Source organism: Anomaloglossus baeobatrachus, chromosome 11, assembly GCF_048569485.1.
Source record: "Anomaloglossus baeobatrachus isolate aAnoBae1 chromosome 11, aAnoBae1.hap1, whole genome shotgun sequence".
Taxonomy (NCBI): domain Eukaryota; kingdom Metazoa; phylum Chordata; class Amphibia; order Anura; family Aromobatidae; genus Anomaloglossus; species Anomaloglossus baeobatrachus.
This window is the reverse complement of record NC_134363.1, coordinates 141,836,259-141,854,376: the sequence shown is the minus strand read 5'-3', so window position 1 is coordinate 141,854,376 and position 18,118 is coordinate 141,836,259. Positions and strand designations below refer to the sequence as shown.

Below are 18,118 nucleotides of genomic sequence, written 5' to 3'. Positions count from 1 at the left end.
TTCCGTTTTTTTTGGGCGTTTCTCTGGTATGTGTGAAATCCGTGTGATGGCGTATGCTTGCCGTGTGTACGTGTGGAATGTCCATGTATGCGTATGTGACGCCCTGGAGAATCCAGGTAGTCACAATTAGGCCCCTGCATAACATCTTCCCACATCAGGAGACATTCAGCCAACCATTAAACCCTAGTCGCCCCCTAAGGGACAGATAGACACACCAGTGGGCGTGGCCAGGCGGTTGGTGCACACCCACCCAGGGGTTTAGACAGCCCAGGGCGGGAAAGTAGACAGTTCAGTGTTGACGTTCAAGTTGAGAGGAGCTGGGGCTAGGTTTACTCCCAGCAGCAGGAGAGAGAGTTCAATTTGAAGGTGCCAGGGTTGGAGCCCTGGTACCACTGGCTAGGAGGCAGACGGTGGTCTCCGTCAGCAGGAGACGGAAAGACGGCTCGGTGGAACCGAGGCGTGCCGGGCCAGGGTTGTAGCCCGCCGGTACCGACACGGGGAACCGACCCGGAAACCGTAGCATAAAGGGGTGTACTCGGACCCTGAAGCCAGAAACCAGAATCGACTGGAGCTGGTTATTTAACCGATTGAGGCCAGGACTAGAGGTTCTGTCCCACCCAAAGTCCCTCATAGAAGACAACAGCCCACCGATTGGGGATAAGCGGTCACCGCCAAGGCCCATAGATCCCACGGGCCAGCGTCTGCGGGCACAGCTCCTTATGCCACATCCAACCGGGAGGGGATTCCTACGTTATAAACTGGGAAGTCATTCTTTAAACAAACAGTGCAGGAGAAGGATAGAGACCACCAGCCGGGTGGGGGAACCTGAGTACAGCTGGCCGTGGCACCAGCCAACACCACCTTGGTTTACCACAGACTCGTGTGTTATTTACTAACAGTGAGTACACCAACACCCCCCTGTGGTCGTCATTCCCTCTGCATCTGAGCCACTGGGTCCCGGGGCCACCATCCCTGCCCACGGAGGGGTTAACAGTTTGCTGCACAACATCTCCCCCGGGTGTCCCGCAACAGCAGCGGTTGTGTCCCACTTCACCACACACCGTGGGTGGCATCACGAACTTACAACGTACATATAAGTCCATCCCCCTTTTCACTCGGCGTGTCTGCGAAGCTCCCGGGTCCGGAGACCCTCGAGCCACCACCTCTGAAGGTCCGTACTCGAGCAGCGTCGGCTGCTGGCACGGGGCGGCACACGTATGTGTAATGTCCGTGTGTTGTCCGTTTGTGTTGATCCGTGTGTGATGTAAAATGTCGTTGCTACATACCCGCTGACAGCCGACACAGACCGATTCGTGGGATGAGAATGAACTCGGATGAACTTCGCCCGACTTCATTGTCATACCACGGCTCTGTCTGTGTGTGGCGTCCTGATTAGCGGTCACCCGTGATGGACTCACCGGTGACCGATAATCCCCTGAGTGACTGAAGTTAGTGGCGTGATTATCGCTGCCGTCACTCAGGCTACCCGCGGCTAGCTGGAGTCCTTCACCTGAGACCGCAACTAACCTGTGATTTTTTTAGCAGATTGCTCAGCACACGTATGTCACTTGGGCGACTTGCTGTCATAGTTGGAGGATCCAGCGGTGGCCACGAGTAACCTGAGTGACGTCATCGCTGATTGCGCGGCTCACTTCAGCTGCTGCGTGGTGCTGACAGAGAGCGGTCATGTTATGTGGCCGCTCCTGTCACCTTCATGTAGCAGAGCTGAGAGCGTCGTGGGACCTCCGTGGATTACGCCGGACCTGGATGGGTTTTTGTGGCTTAATAAAGTGGTGACAGTGGGTGTTTGTTTTTGTGTATTATTCCAAATAAAGGATGTTTTGGATGTGTGTGTTTATTTTCTTTAACTTACAGGTTAATCATGGAAGGTATCTCAGGGAGACACCTGTCATGATTAACCCCTTATTACCTCAATTGCCACCACACCAGGGCAATTCGGGATGAGCTGGGTAGAGTCCCGGAAATGTTGCATCTAATGGATGCGACAATTCTGGTCGGCTGCTGGCTGATATTGTTAAGCTGGGTGGCTCCCCATAACGTGGGGCTCCCCATCCTGAGAATACCAGCCTTCAGCCGTGTGTCTTTACCTTGGCTGGTATCAAAATTGGGGGGAACCGCACGCCGTTTTTTTAATTATTTATTTATTTACTGTACTGCATGATATAGACCCGCCTGCCGGTGCCTGTGATTGGTTGCAGTGAGACAGCTGTCACTCAGCATGGGGGCGTGTCTGACTGCAACCAATCATAGGCGCCGGTGGGCAGGGAAAGCAGTGAATACGAGATTGAATAATGAGCGGCCGGCTTTTTCAAAAAAGTAAAAGCCGCCGTAGCTTTTAAACAGCTGTGCAGTGCCGCGTTGGTGATCGGGGATCGGTAAGTATGAGAGAGGGGGAGAGCCCAAACGACCAACAGAGGGAGATTGACTGACAACCACAGACAAAAAAGATTGATTGACATCGCTCCCAAAAAACGCACACGGACGGTACGGGTAGAACACGGACATGCTACGTGTCACATACGTGCAGACATGGACCCATTAACTTTAGCGGGTCTGTGCCTGCGAGATGCCGGAGAAAAACGGACATGTCGAGCGTGTGGAAAAACGCACACATGTACAAATGACGCGGACACACGTTCCGTGTGGTTTTACGTGTGTGTGCCTGTTACCATAGGGCAAAATTGGTGTACGTGTCTCCGTGCCGCCGGTACGTGCAAAAACGTACCAAACACATACCAGCAGCACGGATGTGTGTTGGAGGCCATAAATTGGTTTATCACTACTTGATAACACAGTGACACACAAACACTTCTATACCATGAAAAAAACATTTTTATGCGTTTTTCGATATATTCGAATGAGCCAGGACTAGTCCGACAGGGTGTTGCTTTCCCCAGACTATCACAGATCCTAAAATCACTTGCAGGGGCAAGTGAGAGCCTAGGCACTAGCACTGTCTACTGCCTGCAGCTCATGAACTGCTATGTATGCACTACTGTATTCCTCACCACTCCTCGGGGGCTGGACAATCCAAGAGAGAGGTACATGCTGATTGGCAGTTTCCCTCTGCTGATGACTACAGCACTTTTTAATTGGCTGGTAAGAAAGCTGTTACAACTTGCTGTCTCCTTTTCATTACCTCCGATTGAACATCCTTAAAGAGCAATTATCACCATCATCACTAATGAAGACAATATTACAGAAGCAATGGGTCTTTGTGGCGCCCCAGGACCTGGTCGCCACAACAGCATTGCCCCTCCAAAGGGTTAATGCTGAGCCTGGAGGTAATTGGGGGAATCATTGGCCAGTAAGTTCAATATCCAACGCAGTTTCTCCCTCAGGCCAGCAGGGGGAGCTCTGAACCTGGAGTTCCAGGGAGCATTCCTCAAGTCTGACCTGAGGGAGGAGTTAGAGTTCAGTCTGTGAGGAGAGTCCAGAGAGTGAAGACGCAGAGTGTGCTGTCCTGTGGAACTGGGGCCTAGAGCTGGAATAGCTTGGCCCAGTGAAGCAAGATTTGCAGAGAGGCACAGAAGAGACTCAGACATTGGAGTCTGTGGTTGCCAGGGTATAAAATCCTTCCCTGGTGGCCGAATCCGGAGGGCAGGAGAGCTGCAGCCCCCTGACCCAGAAGCAATCTGAAGGTACAGCTGCATCCCAAGGGCCCGGTGTAGACTCCAGCAGAGAAGCACCAGAGAGGGCCTGCGCAGCCTACCACACAGAAAAAGGGACGAACCACCGGTCCCAGCAGCAAGAGGGCCATTGCTAATTTCAGAGTGCAGGGTCCTGTAGAAGAAAAGAAAGAGCAGGGAGTAGTCCTCATACTCCACTGGCCAAAGAGATCACCCCCAGGCACTTCCAGGCCGGCCGGACCATCTTTACCACCTGTGACGGTCTCCCAGGACTAAACTGTTGCCAAGTAAAAGAGGAGAAGGTAAAGAGACTACTGTTTGTGCCTGTTTCTTTCACTGCCCTGTCGGCCCTGCACCATATTATTCATACAACATCACCATAGACTTCCATCACACCATAGACTCTTACGAGCACCAACTGTGCCCCGGGGTACCGCTCCACCTGTGGGGAGCAGGACCATCCAAGCTGTCATTACATCAGCCCCGGAGGCCCCATACAGCAGCGGCGGCTTAATAGCCGCAAACCACAGGTGGTGTCACGAATATAATATAAACTTTAAACACCCCCACTGAAGCCATATTAATTGACCCCACCAGGGTACGGAGTCGGGCCCAGCCACCACTGACGACCCCTGGACTAGTCCGGCCCGGCACCTGGTGTCCCATAGCCCCGGGGTGGGCGAGTCATCTTCATATCAGAGTTTACCATTCTTCCTCTTTAGACACCAATCTAGAACAATATTTGAACAGGAAGATGTCTCGAAGATCATCCAAATCTTCTCAGTGTGTTCATGCTCCAACTGTCACTCCCTGTTTTTGGAAACTAGTGGCAGATTGAGGACTGGAGCCCCTTATCTCTATCTGTGACTCTACATTTAAATGTTATTTCATTTCCTTTGGCATGGAAGTAGTTAAATGTCAGTTTTTCTGTTTGCAGCTCTGCTGCAGTTGAGGTCAGCTGCACTTGCTTTGTAGACACACCCCCTTGTGTTTAAGTAGTTAGGTCTCCCAGCAAGCTTTGCTGACAATACAAACCATTTGTATGAAAGCCGCCTTGGAGGAAGGAAGCTGCTGTGGATCTTCCAGAAGTTGTATCCTCTCCATTTTGGTTCTTTATTCCCTGTTTGTCTCTCCTACCCTCTTGTCTCTTTAGTGCAGCAGTTGGTCTAGTGAACCTCACCTGCCTCTCACTAGTCAGGGCATCTATAGGGTTTCTCAGGGACTCAGAATGCTGTTTGGCAACAGTTGTGGAGAGTGTATAGGGACTGATTAGGAGAGTAGTGACAGCTGCAGGTGAGGTTAGGAGGTGTCTATCTACCCTCTCACTAGTGCCAGGGACCACCATTGTTATTGTTTCCCCGGTGTTCCCCCTTGTCTGTGGTGTTTTTTATGTGTGTTTTTTGTTGTGCGGCAGACCTTGGTTGGTCGAAATGTGCACGTCACACTTGTTGCGTAACACCAAGACATATTTAAAGGGGTTTCCACTTTCCACTACTTGGAAAATCACTTCTTAAATATTATATTCTCCAGTATAAAAGTTGGATACTTGGGAAAACTTTTTTGCCATGCAATCAACCCCAAGAAACAATGGGAGAATTGTGTTCATCCACTGCATGATCTTATTGCACTCAAGGGAGAGACATCTTTTCAATTAGCAAGAAAGTTCAGTATCATATTGCAACCCAGCTCTCTTCAGGTCATTGAACAGGTCCTCCTATGTAATTCTGAACCAATTTCTGACCTTTGTCAGAATCCTCCTTACCCCATCTTACCCCAAGATCTTGCATGGAGCCCCAAACTGAGTAAGATTGATAGTCATCTTGTGTTTCTTCCATTTTCTAATAATTTGTGCCAACAGTTGTTGCCTTTTCACCAAGCTGCTTGCCTATTGTCCTGTATCTCATCCCAGCCTTGTGCAGATCTACAATGGTGTCCCTGGTGTCCTTAGAGAGCTCTTTTGTTTTGCCCATTGTGGAGAGGTTGGAGTGTGATTGATTGACTGTGTGGACCGGTGTCTTTTATACAGGGAACAAGTTCAAACAGGTGCAATTAATACAGGTGAGTGCAGAGTAGGAGATTCTTAAAAAAAAAACAACAGGTCTGTTAGAGCCAAAATTCTTGCTGGTTGACTGGTGATCAAATACTTATTGCATGCAATAAAATGCAAATTCATTATTAAAAAAAAAATCATACTATGTGATTTTCTGGATTTTGTTTGTTTATTCTGTTAGTTGAAGAGTGGAAAAACAGGCACAATCGTCAGCGTATGAAAAACTTATTTTCCCCACTGCTTATGTCAGCAGCTGCTCCCCCTAGTGTGTAAAATTAAAAATAAATCAAAAGGTCAGCATTTTTAAGATTTTATTACATTAGTACATTTACCAACTTTGTTTAGGTTAAAACTATAATACTTTATATATTTTTAACTGTGGAAAATAGAAGTTGCTAATTTTCATTTTGCACTTCCATTTTCTCCTCTTCTAAGACCTCATTCACACATCAGTATATTTGATCAGTATTTCACCAGTATTTGTCAAAACCACAATCGTCTCCAAAACACAGAACAGCGGTCAATCTTTCAATTATAGACTTTATCTGTAAGTTCCACTCATGGATTTGGCATACAGACACTGAGGGAGAAATACTGACGTGTGAATGAGGCCTAAGAGCCACATCGTCATATGGGAGCTTCAGTGTTTTTGTGGGATGAGTTGTACTTTTGAATGACACCAATCATTTTCTCACATATATATACTGTCTGAGACTGATAGTGGTACTAAAAGGGAATCTGTCAACATGGCTTCACACCCAAACCTATTTACATGTACATGTAGCTCTTTCGAAAACAAGTCCAGCAATACCTTTACATGACCAGTCCGTTCCCCGATTACTGAGAAATCAGCATTTGAGTTGATATGCAAATGTGGCTGAAGAGCTATGGTAGATCTGAAGCCTCCGCCACTGCAGCTCTATTCCCTACCTCCTCTTCCTTTTAGACATACCACCATGCTCTCTGCTATTCTTCCACAGTGCCAGCATGAAAATGAGGAACATAATAATAATGTTTTTATCTGAGATTATTGTGATAGTGGGTATGTGAGTACAGCGGCTGTACAGGGACATTGTGACTCTTTCACTTTTATGAGTGTACAGTAGATGTGTGTGTATGTATGTATATGTATATATATATATATATATATATATATATATATATATACAGGTGCATCTCAATAAATTAGATTATCATAAAAACATTAATTTATCTCAGTAATTCAATACAAAAAGAGAAACGCATATGTTCCTACATATTGTATAGAGTCATTACACATACAGTCTATTTCTATATATTATATAGCGTCATTACACACAGAGGGATCTATTTCTATATATTATATAGAGTCATTACACAGAGGGATCTATTTTAAAAGTTTGTTTATGTTAATGTTGATGATTATGGTTTACAGCCAATGAAAACCCAAAAGTGATTATCTCACAAACTTAGAATAATTACCACAAAACAACTGCAAAGACTTCCTAAGCGTTTAAAATGGTCCCTTAGTCTGGTTCAGTAGGCTACACAATCATGGGGAAGACTGCTGACTTGGCAGATGTCCAGAAGGCAGTCATTGACACACTCCACAAGGAGGGTGAGCCACAAAAGGTCATTGCTAAAGTAGTTGGCTGTTCACAGAGTGCTGTATCCAAGCATATTAATGGAAAGTGGAGTGGAAGTAAAACGTGTGGTAAAAAAAAGGTGCACAAGCAACCGGGATAAATGCAGGCTTGATAGAACTGTTAAGAAAAAGTTGTTAAAAAAAATTGGGGAGATTCACAAGGAGTGGAAGCTGCTGGAGTCAGAGCTTCAAGAGCCACCACACACAGACGTATCCAGGACATGGGCTACAACTGTTGCATTCCTTGTGTCAAACCACTGTGACAAACTTCCATCTGTGGCAGATTGTGGCGACATGTACTGGCTCAGAGTCTCACTTAATTTTGTGGGACTCTGCAGATTAAATTAAACTCCCTTTCCTTTGGGGAGGAGAGGGTTAATGCCAGCTTTCCTTCCAGCAGCTCCTGGTCAGGTGATTCCGGTCGGACCATCCTTGGTCCTATAAATACCCTCAACATCCACCAGAGGGTGCCAGTTATTTTCTATCATTAGGAAGCTTGGCCAGGAGGTGGAAGGAGCTGTGTTGATACTCTCAGTAGTGCTTTGACTGCCGCATTGGTGTCTGCTGCAGCATTCTCAGCTGTGTTTGTTCTGGTCTGTAAGTTCCCCAGTTGTCTGTCATTCCCCCCTTTTATATTGTCTCCCCTCGTGCACTTTTTGTGGCTCCTTTGTGCATGGTTGCCATGTGTATGAGTAGGTTTTGTTGTTGTTGTTACCCCTGTCTGTCCATATTTGTTGGTGGGGTGTTGACTCCTGTTCTTGCTCATTCGCCCTGGGTGGTGGGTTGTGGAGGGGGGTTATAACATCAGGGATGAGGACAGGAGATAGGGCCTAGGGTGGTGACCTGGATCTCCCTACCATCAAGGGTACCTCCAGGTTTAGGGTGAGCACAGGGGCCCCAGCTTTAGGTTACAATTGTGTAATAAACCTCATAACATAATGTGAACTTTTCTGTTTTCTGGCTTTATCTTATAATCAAATACACATATTTTCACATGTACAAAGTATCAAAGGTTTTTTATAAAAGAAACAACATTATCCATAGCCAGCTTTCCAGACACCACATCAGGGTGATGGAAGAAGTTGACAACTCCGTGGAAGCCATCTTTAACATGATACCATGTGACCGGGACTCCATTGTCCTCCAGACGTTTCTTGTAGAGTATCCCATCATCACGGAGAACATCAAACTCACATGTTAGTATGTAGGCCTGTGGTAGTTGCCGGATCACATCATCATCGGAGAACAATGGAGAACATGGAAGGTCAAAAGCTTTCTTAACTTTCTCATAAATGTCTTTATTAAATGGCGCCATGATGTGAGGTTTGTAGCCTTTGGCCTTAAATTCTTCAGAACTCAACCACCTACTTAATTTTTGTCTTATTTCAGGAGGAACATGGCTGCCCTTTATCATTTCTTTCGACAAAGAAGGATCGCCACCTATATATGTAATTAAGTAGTATAGAGTCTGCTCTCGGAGTAGCAAAGGAACCATCTTGTTTTGTTGGTAGGAGGGTAAATTGAAGTCCGCCATCTGGACCACTGGGTACATCATCACCTGGGCAAGAGGCTTTGGAAGATCTGATCTACCTACAAGGGTTTGACAAACGCCAGCTGTAAGATTGCCCCCGGCACTGTCTCCACATATTATAACAGAGGAAGGATCGACGCCATGTTCTTCAGCCGTCTTCAGAAAGTGAACTGTAGCCAAGACACAATCATCCAACGCAGCTGGGCATCTGTGTGTGGGTGCCAGGCGGTACCTAAAATTATCAATCAAAAATGTTTTCAATGTACCTTTATTATGCAGGTATGACCCCTGATTTCTAAATCATAAAGACCACCATATGCATTGAGTATCACCTCTACCCAGTTCATATAATCTGGAGGCACTTTGCATTAGATATTATTAATTACTCCAATCCTCCATAAAAATGAGCCATGTGCAAAATAAGTCCTTCTCAAAGAAAGACATTTTTTAGAGGTACTCTCTGCCCTAAGTACTGGAGGCCCCAAGTTGGGAATCCTCCGTACATAGACAGAAGTTGTCTGAAGCAGGTAGTGCCTTCTCTACATTATATTCTGTTCTCTGTTTTGCTTTGTTTTTTTAGAATTCACAAAACGGTTCCAGAGATCTTGGCTTTTTTATTTGGTGATAATTTTTTTTGGTCTTTACCGGGGGGGCGTGGCTTGCAAGATCCCCTCGGGGGCGAGTCTTTAGGCTGCTCTCCATAATTATCCCATAAGTCACACCCTTTTCGCGAAGACCATGAAAATTAGAACTAATTATAAAGATCCATATCTCTGGAATCGAATGTCGAATTTAGAAAAAACAAAATACTTAATACTCGGTGGGAATAAAATGAGAGCACAAACTGGACACTTTTGACCTAGCGATAGATCCCCGTTAATTAAAACATGAGGAAAAGAAAAGAGGACTCTTGTCACCTTACCCAACAGAGACAACCACGGCTCCAGAATTCTTCGTTATGTATTGGCAGAAAGAGTCATACAAGTCTAAACCAAATATAAGACATTAGTTATTGGGATCCATTACTCTATCATTGTAAAAAAAAAACCTCTCCTATATGAGGATCCTCTAAAAAATGGCCATAATAATCATATTTACTTATGTAGAGGATACTGCTAGCTACAAGTGTCACACTAGGTACGGGGAAGTACCAAGCGAATGGCAAAAGGTAAGGGAAACCCTGTGTCTAGGGAAGGTGACCCCTGACCAAGCCTACCACTGGTATCTGGGTTCCCTCACCACCCTAGATAGGCTTCTCGCCAAGTCGGATACCTGACCCTAGGTATCCCTAGTGCTGGGCCCTAAATAGGGAACGAATGGGATGAGCTGTTAGTCAACCCCACTAAACGCTAAAGAAGACAGCATGGAGGACACACAGAGGAAAATGCATGAACTACTAATCCACAGATGACTCAGGTAGTAGCTCAGCAAAGTTACAGCAACAACACCACAGGTGACTGCAAGCCACCTGCTTGCATTCAGAGCTTGAATGAACTGAATATCACCAGCAAAAGTCCAGGGAAAATGAAAGTATTTAAACCCAAAGGGAAATACAGATGATTTGCAGCTGGAAGAGGAGCTCTCTGCTGGCTCTTAAAGGGAAAAGGACGAAAACACAGCAGAGGAGCTGCCTAGTACACTGAATACTGACAGCAGGAACAATAGAAAGTCAGGCAGCATTTTGCGCAGCGAAACGCTGTGATCTTCTATTGCCGGACACTACAGTACTGTCTGTCACCCGTGACAAAACCATGACAACAAGAGAAAAAGTCGGGTATTGAAACTATGCTAGTGGCGGTCCCCTGTCTCACCTTTCCTTTGTGACGATTGCTGCCCAACCTTTACTGAACAATGGGGGTTGCAAGACCTCTTTTCCTGTGAAAGGTTGCAAGGAGGTTTAAAAGTGTCCCAACACCCACTTAGAAATAAGATTGTACACAGTGTCACGCTCATAACATATCTCTATTATGAAAGCACAGCTTCCATAGTTATCAGACATCAAAAAATGTCATCAAAATCTAATAAAAATCATGTGTATGTGACCATTCCTCAATAAACTCAAAGTAGATGCCCCTCTACCCCAAGTTCAGAATGACAAATATGTAAATGAACATGTATGCCCCACCTGAGATGAGCGTCAGAGGGCGCACATCTAGCCGAAAGGGATCCCGACATGGGAAGTGGGGGTGGGTGAGTAAAATGTGTTGGTTTTTTTTCCCTTTTTGCGGAAGACAGATATATGAGAGGAGGCCCAAGAAGGGGACCTATATAAAAGAAAGAGGACATATATACGAGGAAGGAGACAAAAACCAGGATGGGGACATATATACCAGAATGTGCCCAGGAGTGGAATATATATACACCAAGAAGGGCCCAAGAAGGAGGACATATATACCAGGAAGGGGACAAGAACCAGGATGGGGACATATATATCAGCATGTACCCGGGAGGGGGATATATATACACCAGGAGGGGCAAAGGATGGGGACATATATGCTGGGAAGGGGACAAATAAACCAGAATGGAGACATATATACCAGGAGAAGGACATATAGACCAGGAAGGGGACAGAAACCAGGATGGACACATATACCAAAATGTACCCAGGAGGGGGATATATATATATATATATATGCCCGGGGGGGGGATATATATGCTGGAAGGGGACAAATAAGACAGTATTGGGACATATATACCAGAATGTGCCCAGGAGGGGGATATACATACCAGGAGGGGGCCAGGAAGGAACATATATACCAGGAAAGGGACAAATAAACCAGGATGGGGACATATATACCAGGAAGGTCCAAAGATGGGGACATATATACCAGGAGGAGGACATATGTGCTAAGAAAGAGACAATAAACCAGGATGGGCAAATACATACCAGGAAGAGCCCAGCATGGTGACATATATACCAGGATTGGGACATATATGCAAGGAAGTGGACATATATACCAGGAGGATATTATACAGAGAGGCAATGTGTGTGTGTGGGAGATAGTATACAGAGGGGTAGTGTGTGTGGGGCAATACTCAAAGGGCCAGTGTGTGGGAGGATATATATACATATATATATATATATGTATATATATATGTATATATATATATATATATATATATATATATACATATATATATACATCTATATAAGAGGAGCAGCTTGTGTGTGGGATAGTATACAAAGGAGTAGGGTACTTAAGGGATATTACACAGAGGGGCAGTGTGTGTGTGTGGATATTATACAAAGTGTCAGTGTGTGGGGGGATATTATACAGAGGGCCAGTGTGTGTGGGAATAATATACAGAGGGGAAGTGTGTGTTTGGGGAATATTATACAGAGGAGCAATGTGCATGTGGGGATATTATAAAGGGGAGCAGTGTGTTTAGGGGGGGATATTATGCAGAGGAGAAGTGTGTGAGAGAGAAATTATACAGAGGAACAGTGTGTGGGGGGCGTATTATACATGAGGCAATGTGGGAGATATATTATGAAGAGGGGCGGTGTAGAGGTTGTATTATGGAGAGAGGCAGTGTCGGGGGGTGTAATTAATTTTCTAAGAGGAATACGTAATTTTCTGGAACAACTTCAAGGGTGCTAACACTTTTGGCCATGACTGTGTATATATATATATATATATATATATATATATATATATACACACATATACAGTGTGTCCACCCATATCCTTTCCACCGCCATTAACCTGAGAAGATTGCCCCCGACACATCAAACAGCAGGTGTATGCGACCCCTCCACCAACATTGCAGGACCTACGACGACGTATCACAGATGCTTGTGCAAATGTGTCACCTACCATATTGCACAGCGTGCAGCAAGATACAGTATGCTGTGCAGAGGCCAGATGTGCATTGCAGCTGACGGGGGCCACTTTGAGCATCAAAGTTTAATGAGCGCCATATGCGTGACCAGCATTCAATGTTTTGGGGGGGGGTCATGGGTTTCATATCATAGCATTTCTGTATGCAAGGTGTCGATTCGTATTGAATTGATGATGCCCTGCAAGTTTGTAATTCACTTTTTTTCTCTATCCCGTTCCGTTTTCGAGATAAAAATGCTAACTCCGTTGTTTTCCACCAAGTGGCGCTAAAGGTGGTTTCATTGCGTAACGCATGGGTACTTTACTATACCTAGACACCACTTCTGTGCCTATAGCTGCCGCCGTTCTCAAGTTAATGGCGGTGGACAGGATATTGATGGAAACAATGTATATATATATATATATATATATATATATATATATATATATATATATATATTCACGCATATTTTTCCAAAAATGTCAGTAAGAGTATGGAAGGTTTGAGAGGTGGAGGTGGAGCCTGGGCGGTATTTCAAAGGGGCCCAAACATTTTGCCAGTATGAGGTCCTGAAATTCCTAGTGGCGGCCCTGGCTATGTAATCTCTTCTACACGCTGACGACAAATTCTGATGCATAAATTGAGTGGCACTTAAAATTCCAAATCCAGATTTTAACCCTTTTGCAATTTATATATGCAGTGAAATCTGCAAGATGTGGTACAGATTTTGCACCTGTGGATTTTACAGATATTCTGCGTGGATGAACTTTTACCGTATATAACTGAGTGCATGAGCCATTAGACAAATGAATAGGTAAGGAGTCAGACATCCCTTTGCAAAATAGATCAATCTTTGAACCATAGAGATTGATTTTCTTACCAATACTCCCCAACATGAATCCCCCACCATGAAGCAACATGACTCCTTTTCTGCCACCAGCTGAAGGAGATCGGGGCTGGTAGACTCTCACCGGTACTCCTCCAAATTGTACGTTTTTTGTGAAGATCTCTGGATCGTCCTTCACCTTAGGCACTGATATTTTCTCTAGAGAATTAAAAAATCCCGCGATGTTCCATATTCTGAGTTTATCAAGCGTCTTCCCCTGTAGAGCGAAGACAAGAAAAAGTGATAACATAACCTTAAAGAGATTGTCCATGCTGCAATCAGTTGCCTTTGTTAAGCAATCACTATTTAACCCCTTAGTGCCCCCTGGCGCGGGCCTATGAGCGGAGACCGCTCCATGCAGTGTGGGTCGTGGCTGCATACGCTGTCTCCACCGTACTGTATATCATTGGGGCCTGTCTGCATTCTGCAGTATATTAGTATTGTAGCCAGTGTGTAAGATCTCCTATGAAGAAAAGCCTTTGTCAACTTCACAAAACAATACTATAAGACTGAGAGTAGTAAGTATAAATGTAAAAAACATTAAAGGGTTATTTCCAAAAAATAAATGCAGCCCCATCCTGACTGGGACAGAGTTGGCCTACTCTCCATTCATGGTCTATACAGCAAAACAACCACAAAACATCTTTGAGCCTCCACCATATATGACTGTAGGTGCTGTGTTCTTTTCTTTGTAGACCTCATTCCATGTTCTGCAAACAGTAGAATGATGTGCTTTACCAAAAAGCTCTATTTTGGTCTCATTTGTAGACAAGATGCTTTAACAGAAGGATTTTGGCTTCCTCACGTACATTTTGGCAAACTGCAGTCTACATTTTTTTATCTCTCAGTGTCAGTATTGGGGTCATCCTGGGTCACCTCCATTGCTTTTTATTCATTCCAATGTGGACGGTTAGTTTGCACTGACACTGATACACCCTGAAAAACTTAAAAGTGTGCAAAACCCGAAACCAATAGGAGATGGTGAACTATAGGGATTACACAAAGCTTTGTGTAATTCCTATAGTTCACCATCTCCTATTGGTTTAGGGTTTTACACACTTTTAGGTTTTTCATTCTTATTTGGACCAATCCCCTTTGGGGAGTATATTTTGTAGGTGTAACTGATACAGCCTGAGCCTGAAGCACAGATTGAATTTCTTGGGAATTTGATAGGAGCGGCCTATCCACCATCCTTACTATCCTGTGTTGCATTCTTTCATCATTTTTTCTCTGCCGTCCACTTCCAGATTAGCTACATTGGGTTCTAAACGTCTTGATTATGTTGCACTCTGTGGACAAAAGAACATCAAGATCTTTGGAGATGGACTTGTAACCTTGAGATTGTTGATGTTTTTCAACAATTTTGGTTCTCATGTCCTCAGTTCTCTTCTCATCTTTCTGTTCTCCATGCTTAGTGTGGCACACACAGACACACAATGCAAAGACTGACTCAACTTCTCCCCTTTTTATCTGGTTTCAGGTGTGATTTTCATATTGCCCACACCTGTTACTTTGTCTGAAACAAAGTTGTTCACCCACAGATTTGGAAAGCTGGCAACAATTTTGTTTGGGGCTTTTGTGTGAAATTATGTCCCATTTGCCTTTTTTGTGTGTTGTTACAATACACGCAAAGGAAATAAACTTGTGTATAACAAAATGTGTAATTGCAATAATTTTCTGAGATTTTTTGGAACAATTTCAAGGGTGCCATTACTTTTGGCCATAACTTTAGCTATCAGCACAAAATACCACATTTACTGACTATTGCAGTCTTAAGGGGGCTTTACACGCAACGACATCGCTAACGAGATGTCGTTGGGGTCACGGAATTCGTGACGCACATCCGGCCTTGTTAGCAACGTCGTTGCGTGTGAAACGCACGAACTACCATTAACGATCAAAATTACTCACTTAATCATTGATCGTTGACACGTCGTTCTAATCCCAAATATCGTTGCTGTTGCTGGACGCAGGTTGTTCGTCGTTCCTGCGGCAGCACACATCGCTATGTGTGACACCGCAAGAACGAGTAACTACATCGTACCTGCGGCCGCCGGCAATGAGGAAGGAAGGAGGTGGGCGGGATGTTACAGCTGCTCATCTCCGCCCCTCCACTTCTATTGGGCGGCCGCTTAGTGACGCCGCTGTGACGCTGAATGTCCCTCCCCCTTAGAAAGGAGGCGGATCGCCGGCCAGAGCGATGTTGCTAGACAGGTAAGTGCGTGGAACGGGTGTTATCGATGTTGTGCGCTACGGGCAGAGATTTGCCCGTGACGCACAACCGACGGGGGCGGGTGCTTTCACCAGCGACATCGCTAGCGATGTCGCTGTGTGTAAAGTGCCCTTTAGAAGTATACACCCCTTCATGACAAGCGTCTTTAGAAGTTAGTAGAGCCCTAACAGCCCTGGCTGTTATGACCTGCTAAAAATGGGATGTATAACATGACAGCCGCGTCTGGCAGCATTCCTGAGGAATCTTGGCCAATTTCTAAAGAGATCTATAATAAAATACATCAAGTGAAAATACTGTGGATATGTAAGATAACATAGACCGGAGAAATAACAAACAACGCCAATAAGACATTCTTCAGCTTCAGACTCTGGACTCACCAGGATGAAGGTGCCGGTGACAAATGTGTGAATTGTCTTCAGCAGTTTTGGATTTGCGATCCCCGGGGGGTACTCCGCTTTGGAGGATTCATACCAGGTGACCCCCAAAAATATCAAAAGACACAATACAAAAAAAATGCAGATTGCACAGAGCGGAGCGGCCAATACTCCGAGCATCGCTGCAGATTCTTGTCTGTTTCTTCCTGTCACTTCCTGGATCCTCTCTATAGTAATTGTAGGCTCTTAAAGGAGAAGTAGCACCAAATATTTATAGCAATATCATAATAGTATTTCAATCCAAGTTATAACATTTTTAAATACAAAAACAACTTCCCTTTACAGATCGTCCTGAACATTCCCTGCCCAAGACCTCTGCTCTTCCTTATCAGCCCCAACAATGACACACTCATATTTAACCCCTTAAGACCAGTGCTCCATGTCATTCACAAAGGACTTTCTTGCTGCCCCAACTATTCCCTAGGAAATATCTGTTTTAATTATTTTACATTTTTTGTTATAGGGGTATTCCCGTCTCCAAGATCCTATCCCAATATGTACTAGATGTAATAATAATATTAGCAAATGCCTCTAATTAGAAATGTAGTATAGTTCTCCTGCTCATGTGCAGGGTATTGCAGCTTAGGTGTCCATGGTTATGTCCATTCATACAGTGACAGTTACTGTAGATAGTTTGTGGTCGTAACCATGGATACCTAAGTTGCAATGCCCTGCACATGAGGTAAGAGAGATGGCAATATCAGCTATAGGGAATAACCCTATAAGACATAACTCTGTATTGAGCTGTTTCTCTGTTATTCTACTTACAAATGTATACATTTATTTACAGCTAGGTGATACTGTTCTACTTTGTCAAAAGAGTGTGTCTGTATGGCCTCCTTTAAACGTCCGTACAAACCAGTAACGTTTTGTACTGTCTGTGGTGAAGGTACGTATGTGTTCTCCGTGCGCTGTCCATGTGCTATCCGTATGACATCCGGATAGCCAACGGCCAGCATGAGCTGGTATACTTACCTATCCCCACCACTGCTGTTATTTCCGGGTCTGAAATCGATGCAGTGAATATTCATGAGGCATAATGAGCGGGACCAGAAGTAACAGCCGAGGCAGCTAAGTATATAAAAAAAATATTTTTAGGTCACCTGTGTTTTCTCCGGTACGTATGACACTGATGTCACCCAGATCACATCAGTGTGCGGTCAGTGTGACACACGTGCTCCTGGCAGAAAACGGACATGTCACCGTGTGGAGCACACAGACACGTGTATATTCCACATGGACACATAGTCCATGTCAAAACACGATTGTGTGTGCAAACACATTGATATTAATGGGTCTACATGTGTCTGTGTCTCCAGTACATTTGAAAAGTCAAAATGGATGTCACAAGTATCGGAGACACGGAAATGTGAAGGGGGCCTAAGAGTGATAAAAAAATAATGATCTTTTACTTAGGGTTCATTCAGACGTCCAGTTTTTCTTGTACGAGAGCTATCCATGGTTTTCACGAATAGCACTCGGACCTGTTATAGTCCATAGGGCTATACATATGTCTGTTTTTTTTCAGACTGTGTGGTCTGCGGAGACGTTCAATTGTTATCTGAAGGTCCTGATCAAAAATGGCAATGCAAGTCTGTGTCCATGAAAAAAATTGGAGAGCACTTTGATGCCATCCAACTGAGGACTGTCAGAATGGAAGAGGTGGAGAAACTTTTTTTTCCCCCACGTACGAGAAAAACTGATGACACTGACCACACTCTGATCAAAGTGTGATCTAAAAAAAAATCAGTCAGTTTTTCTCATAAGCGGAAATATCAGATGTCTAAATGAGGCCTTAGCTCTTACAAAAAAGAAGTCATATTGACTTCGACAGCATTACATGGAGGCCACTCTGATATTTTGGACTTTGAAATCCCTTATTAGCTGC

The 18,118-nt window shown here is 44.6% G+C and overlaps 1 protein-coding gene across 1 annotated transcript; it reads right to left on the bottom strand.

The window, feature by feature from the left end:
• Positions 1-5,861: 5,861 nt before the first annotated feature.
• Positions 5,862-16,373, bottom strand: LOC142256960 (arylacetamide deacetylase-like 4). The gene is made up of 4 exons (XM_075328985.1): positions 16,174-16,373; positions 13,558-13,780; positions 9,778-9,841; positions 5,862-9,087 (listed from the first exon to the last, which is right to left on the bottom strand). Exons 1-4 carry the CDS (start codon positions 16,348-16,350, stop codon positions 8,331-8,333), a joined length of 1,221 nt encoding a protein of 406 aa, XP_075185100.1. The 5' UTR covers positions 16,351-16,373; the 3' UTR covers positions 5,862-8,330.
• Positions 16,374-18,118: the final 1,745 nt, after the last annotated feature.